We start from the raw sequence: 6,660 nt of genomic DNA, 5'->3' as shown, positions 1-6,660 counted from the left end.
CAGACACTCACACTCACACTCACACTCACACTCACACTCACACTCACACTCACACTCACACTCACACAGACACAGACACAGACACAGACACAGACACAGACACAGACACACTCACACACAGACACACACTCACACTCACACACACTCTCTCACACACACACGCGCACACACACTCACACACACTCACACACACACAGTGATTCCTCGAGGTCTTCAGCACTCACAGAAGCTGCTGGTTCTCGCGGTCTGGGTGGTGGAGGTGGTAATCAAGTCAAATAAACTGTGAAAGCGCAGAGGATGTGTTTGTTTCTGCTGGACGCTCTATTAGCGCCGGCCGCTGCTGTAATGAGGCTTTTGATGTGCCGTTTGTTTTCCCTCCAGCGCCGGCGGCCACCAGCGCAAAACACGAGTCTCGAGCTGTTACGCTCGTGGGTTTGGACGGATCTCAGAGAAACCGAGCGCACGTGTGTTTAATAATCTCCAGAATCACTGAATCAGGTGAGAGTCGCAGATTTCAACACACATTCACTTTCACAAACTGTCAGTTCGATCCCTGATGGTCTGACTGTATGATGAGAGGATCTGAACTAGAATTAGTCTGAGCAACTAGTTAACCAAAGGGACAATCAGTCTTACTTTTCAGGTTTAAATGTGATCATTCACATAACTGACTTAAAGAAATGACCAGTTATGTTATGACCAGTCTTAAGGAAATGACTAACTTGCATTACTAGTCTAAGTGGTTCATGTAACCGGCTGCTGATGAAAAGTAAAGTAGTTTCGGAGGTGAACGTGCACTGATGGAAACTTCACAATAAGACGTGAATCGAGTCAGTGTTGAGTTCATGTTGACGACAGACTTTAATTCCTCACAACACATCTGCTGCGTCCCGTGAGCCACACCAAACAGAGAAAATATCCTGCTTATTAATGCGCGGCAGCTGAGCGGACCGGCGTTACTGCGATTTTCCATGGCGATGGGCATCTGTTAGCGCAGATACACTTTCAGTTTTGGTAGCAACCTGCTGCTGTGAACACACTCGAGTCAAATATAACAAAAATACCTAATGACACAATCACTCGCACAGAACGACACCGACACAACGAGAGTCAGTGAGAACAAGAGGATGTGACCGCAGCGCCGACACAAACATCAGAGTCAACCACACACACACTCACTCACTGACACACACACACACACATACACACACACTTTCACAGACACACACAGACAGACAGACAGACAGAGACACACACACACACACACTTTCCCAGACACACACAGACAGACAGACGGAGACACACACACACACACACACACACACACACACACTTTCACAGACACAGACACACACACACCTGAAGCGTGAGGCGTTTGACAGCGTTCCAGGTGTGTGTTATCAGGTTCTTCATGTGCTCCTCTGGACTCACGTGACATTCTTCAGATGATGGAAAAACCTTCACTGGAACAGAGAGAGGCCTCGACTCTACATACACACACACACACACACACACACACACACACACACACAGTGTTAATGCAGACAGATTCAGATTGTTCTTCATGTTCATAACACACGCAATCATGTGTGTGTGTGTGTGTGTGTGTTAGTGTGTGCGTGCATGCATGTGTGTGTGTGTGTGTGTGTGAGAGTGTGTGTGTGTGTGTGTATGTGTCAGTGAGTGTGTGTGTGTGTGTGTGTATACAGATAATGCACATACAAGTCAAACACAATTATTTACAGGAAGAAAAGAGAAGAAAGTCAAGTTAAGACCAGCTTTAGTGTGTGTGTGCAGATTGGTGTTGTGTTTCTGTTAATGAAAACCACACTGCAGTAACGCATCGACTCCGAGAGGCATTTGATTACACTGGGAAATGATCAACATCTGCAGTGTGAAGGTCAAAGCATCTCCAGCAGCTCCTGCAGACAAGAAACATGCAAACCAGCCCAAACCTCCCACACAACACCAGATGAAGCAGCAGAGCGACTCTACAACGCTCCTCAAGCGCTCTAACATTGGTATTTATGATAAAAATGCTACTTTTTTTTTTTTTTTAAAGAGCTCTGGGTTTGCTGTGTTTGTTTGTAGGTCTGTACAATTTGGCCAAAAATTCATATTGTGTTTATATATCTACACGACTACAAAATAATGAAATATATATACACACACACATATATATGTATATACAGTGGGTACGGAAAGTATTCAGGCCCCCTTAAATTTTTCACTCTTTGTTATATTGCAGCCATTTGCTAAAATCATTTAAGTTAATTTTTTTTCCTCATTAATGTACACAAAGCACCCCATATTGACAGAAAAACACAGAATCGTTGACATTTTTGCAGATTTATTAAAAAAGAAAAACTGAAATATCACATGGTCCTAAGTATTCAGACCCTTTGCTCAGTATTTAGTAGAAGCACCCTTTTGATCTAATACAGCCATGAGTCTTTTTGGGAAAGATGCAACAAGTTTTTCACACCTGGATTTGGGGATCCTCTGCCATTCCTCCTTGCAGATCCTCTCCAGTTCTGTCAGGTTGGATGGTAAACGTTGGTGGACAGCCATTTTTAGGTCTCTCCAGAGATGCTCAATTGGGTTTAAGGCAGGGCTCTGGCTGGGCCATTCAAGAACAGTCACAGAGTTGTTGTGAAGCCACTCCTTCGTTATTTTAGCTGTGTGATTAGGGTCATTGTCTTGTTGGAAGGTAAACCTTCGGCCAAGTCTGAGGTCCTGAGCACTCTGGAAAAGGTTTTCGTCCAGGATATCCCTGTACTTGGCCGCATTCATCTTTCCCTCGATTGCAACCAGTCGTCCTGTCCCTGCAGCTGAAAAACACCCCCACAGCATGATGCTGCCACCACCATGCTTCACTGTTGGGACTGTATTGGACAGGTGATGAGCAGTGCCTGGTGTTCTCCACACATACCGCTTAGAATTAAGGCCAAAAAATTCTATCTTGGTCTCATCAGACCAGAGAATCTTATTTCACACCATCTTGGAGTCCTTCAGGTGTTTTTTAGATTAAAGAACTGAGGATATCAGAATTCCAATGGTTCACAATGGCTGATAACAAGCAGGTAATCACAGCCGTGCCGTTTCCAAAATAGCAAAATTGTGAGTGTGATACTGCTTTTATGTGATAGTTTAATAAACAAAAAGTCAATAGTGTGTAGATTAACTTACATTCAGACTAAATATTCCAGGTTATTTTGTCTGTGTTTGCTCCACCAATGAAAATAGTTCCAAACAAAACCATGGCAGAATTAAGTATTTACTGTATCTGACACCAAGATATAATAAAGGGTCATTCATGAATGATTCGTTCACTTTGTGTTACTCAAATTAGAAGACGCAGTTCTGTTTTTTATAATTTATCTTTGGCTGAATTATAAAGGTTTCCTAATTCAGAATATTGCACATGTGAACATGCTTTGGGAATTTGGTATCAAAACATAACATTGTAATTAAACTCTGCCCTAATAAACAAATTGACTTGAAAAAAGATTTGCTGAGCGAGATTCAAAGATCAAACCAGTAAAATGATTTGATTTTCCCATCACTAATAGAGTAGTGGTGTTTCGTCGCTGAATTAATCAGGGTTTTTGAATAAATTGGTCGAGTGAATGATTCAATTATTTATTTATTTAAAAAAAAAATCCAGCCTGGAACACGTAAACAAATTAAGAAAAACAAATGTGAGAACTTAAAATCGAGGAAAACATTGTATATTGCTAGCTAACAAAAATACTAATACAAAAATAACTTTTTACATTTAAATTTATACATGAATTAAGTATATTAATAATGTTGCAGTATTTATCTTTTTGCTATACCAATTGTTTTCTGTTCTGGATGTGTTTTTTTTTTTTATAATGTAGTCTTTTTCTTTGCATAGTTTTTAGCTGATCTCACACTATACTTTTCATTCCATTGACTTCCATTGATGCGCATGTGAATGAAGAGGTGCAAAATGCGAATTCAAAGTTCAAGTATGGTGAACTCTGCCCTGAAAATTTGTAATATGTGAAGACATTTGCCCAATAGAAGATCAGTGTAGCTTTTTAGCTGAATTAAAAGAACACAAACTTTAAATCTGTTTAAATTGCGGTAAAATGAAGTAGATTACATGTTTTTATATATATATGTATGTATTATATGTTTTTTTTAAAAGATGCCGGAGAATGTGTGCACAAGTCCGACCGCAGATTTAGTGTTTATTTTGTGACAATGACCAGTTGACCATATACTGTCTCTTATATATGTTTCTGTTAGCATTTCCCAGCTTTCACTATAATGTGCAATTATGGAGAGAAAGCACTGCAGTCAGCCTCTTTGTCTCCTTTGTCTCCTGCACTGCACAAACCTCTCTCCTCTACTAGAGGGACCCAGAGAGAAGAACACTCGGAACAAAAGGTTCTCTCCCACTCATACACACAAACTCAACCAAAAAGCACACAAAAGACAAACAGAGCAAACAAAGCAGCAAAATGTACATATCTTCCTTGCTGTTTCATGGTTTTTATCAGATATGGCACACCAGGAAAGCCGCAAACTACATTATACTTAACACAAAATGAAATCTTGGCCATGTATTGATGTTTTCACAAAGCAATTAATTCTGATTTATTGTGTTACTTGCTCAAGGATCTACAATAATCACCTTGAGAAACTCTAAATTGCCCTGTCTATTTTAAAAGCATTCCACATTCAATACGTCTCTTTAACTACAAATTATTTTGTTACAGCTGCATTGCAGAAACGGAGTTATCGGCAAAACGACTTTACCATAATAGGTATGAGGGTATGAAATGCAAAACTGATCCAAATATGTCAAGGTCCGTAATGCAGAGAGAAAACATCAATAAACAGTAGGTCCGTGCCCTAATATGAGGAATGTGGTGCAAGGCTTACATATAATGGCCTGCTGCCGCTCCCAGCGTGAGTGTGGTTATACATTCAGAGATCCAATAAAATGATCTTTGATGATAAGCAGGCATTCTCAACCATATTCTGCACTATTTATTTCCATCAAGATGCTTAGAGGTTAGATTTCATTCACTTCTCAATAAAACTGATCTGAGACACAAATAAGAGCTGAATGCAGAAAGAGAGAGAGATAGGCAGCAAGAGCCCAGTAGTTTTCTTGGCTTTTTCAACTTCAGAGAAAGACATAAAGATAAAAGGGCATTGTACAGTTGGCCATTGGAGACCACCACAAAAGCGTAAACTCTCTTCCATCTCTGCTTCAATGATGTATTATGGGGAGATCCTATAGTTTCCTTTGTTCAAAAACAGTGGGTTAGTAAAGGGTTTTTTGAAATACTATCCATTGTGAGACTTTTGTGTTGGTGCAACACAGCATGCATGTGCCATAGGTGGGTAAAATGGTCTAATTATTATTTGTTAAAATCACACACACTCAGTCAATGACACACACACACACACACACACACCACTCACTGAACTCACTGACACTGACATACTTTCACAGACACACACACACACACACACACACTTTCACAGGACAGACAGAAGAGCAATATGAAACTGTCTGCATTAACACTGTGTGAGTGTGAGTGTGAGTGTATGTGTGTGTGTGTGTGTGTGTGTGTGAGAGTGTGTGTGTGTGTGTGTATGTGTCAGTGAGTGTGTGTGTGTGTGTGTGTATACAGATAATGCACATACAAGTCAAACACAATTATTTACAGGAAGAAAAGAGAAGAAAGTCAAGTTAAGACCAGCTTTAGTGTGTGTGTGCAGATTGGTGTTGTGTTTCTGTTAATGAAAACCACACTGCAGTAACGCATCGACTCCGAGAGGCATTTGATTACACTGGGAAATGATCAACATCTGCAGTGTGAAGGTCAAAGCATCTCCAGCAGCTCCTGCAGACAAGAAACATGCAAACCAGCCCAAACCTCCCACACAACACCAGATGAAGCAGCAGAGCGACTCTACAACGCTCCTCAAGCGCTCTAACATTGGTATTTATGATAAAAATGCTACTTTTTTTTTTTTTTGTAAAGAGCTCTGGGTTTGTCAAGTTAAGACCAGCTTTAGTGTGTGTGTGCAGATTGGTGTTGTGTTTCTGTTAATGAAAACCACACTGCAGTAACGCATCGACTCCGAGAGGCATTTGATTACACTGGGAAATGATCAACATCTGCAGTGTGAAGGTCAAAGCATCTCCAGCAGCTCCTGCAGACAAGAAACATGCAAACCAGCCCAAACCTCCCACACAACACCAGATGAAGCAGCAGAGCGACTCTACAACGCTCCTCAAGCGCTCTAACATTGGTATTTATGATAAAAATGCTACTTTTTTTTTTTTTGTAAAGAGCTCTGGGTTTGCTGTGTTTGTTTGTAGGTCTGTACAATTTGGCCAAAAATTCATATTGTGTTTATATATCTACACGACTACAAAATAATGAAATATATATACACACACACATATATATGTATATACAGTGGGTACGGAAAGTATTCAGGCCCCCTTAAATTTTTCACTCTTTGTTATATTGCAGCCATTTGCTAAAATCATTTAAGTTAATTTTTTTTCCTCATTAATGTACACAAAGCACCCCATATTGACAGAAAAACACAGAATCGTTGACATTTTTGCAGATTTATTAAAAAAGAAAAACTGAAATATCA

At 40.2% G+C, this 6,660-nt stretch overlaps 1 protein-coding gene across 1 annotated transcript in view; it reads right to left on the bottom strand.

Annotated features, from left to right (window-relative positions):
* Positions 1–6,660, bottom strand: part of LOC107671824 (vacuolar protein sorting-associated protein 13B-like) — a gene marked incomplete at its 5' end in the record, with an annotated part of 115,965 nt that overhangs the window by 75,994 nt on the left and 33,311 nt on the right. Inside the window, one exon of the mRNA XM_016464809.1 lies at positions 1,360–1,487. Within this exon, the coding sequence (XP_016320295.1) occupies positions 1,360–1,487 (128 nt within the window). The remainder of the gene's footprint in view (positions 1–1,359; positions 1,488–6,660) is intronic.

The sequence above is a fragment of the Sinocyclocheilus anshuiensis genome, unplaced genomic scaffold (genome assembly GCF_001515605.1).
Source record: "Sinocyclocheilus anshuiensis isolate Anshui unplaced genomic scaffold, SAMN03320099.WGS_v1.1 scaffold3481, whole genome shotgun sequence".
Classification (NCBI taxonomy): Eukaryota; Metazoa; Chordata; class Actinopteri; order Cypriniformes; family Cyprinidae; genus Sinocyclocheilus; species Sinocyclocheilus anshuiensis.
The sequence above is the reverse complement of the archived record's forward strand: the minus strand, read 5'-3'. Positions and strand labels throughout refer to the sequence as shown.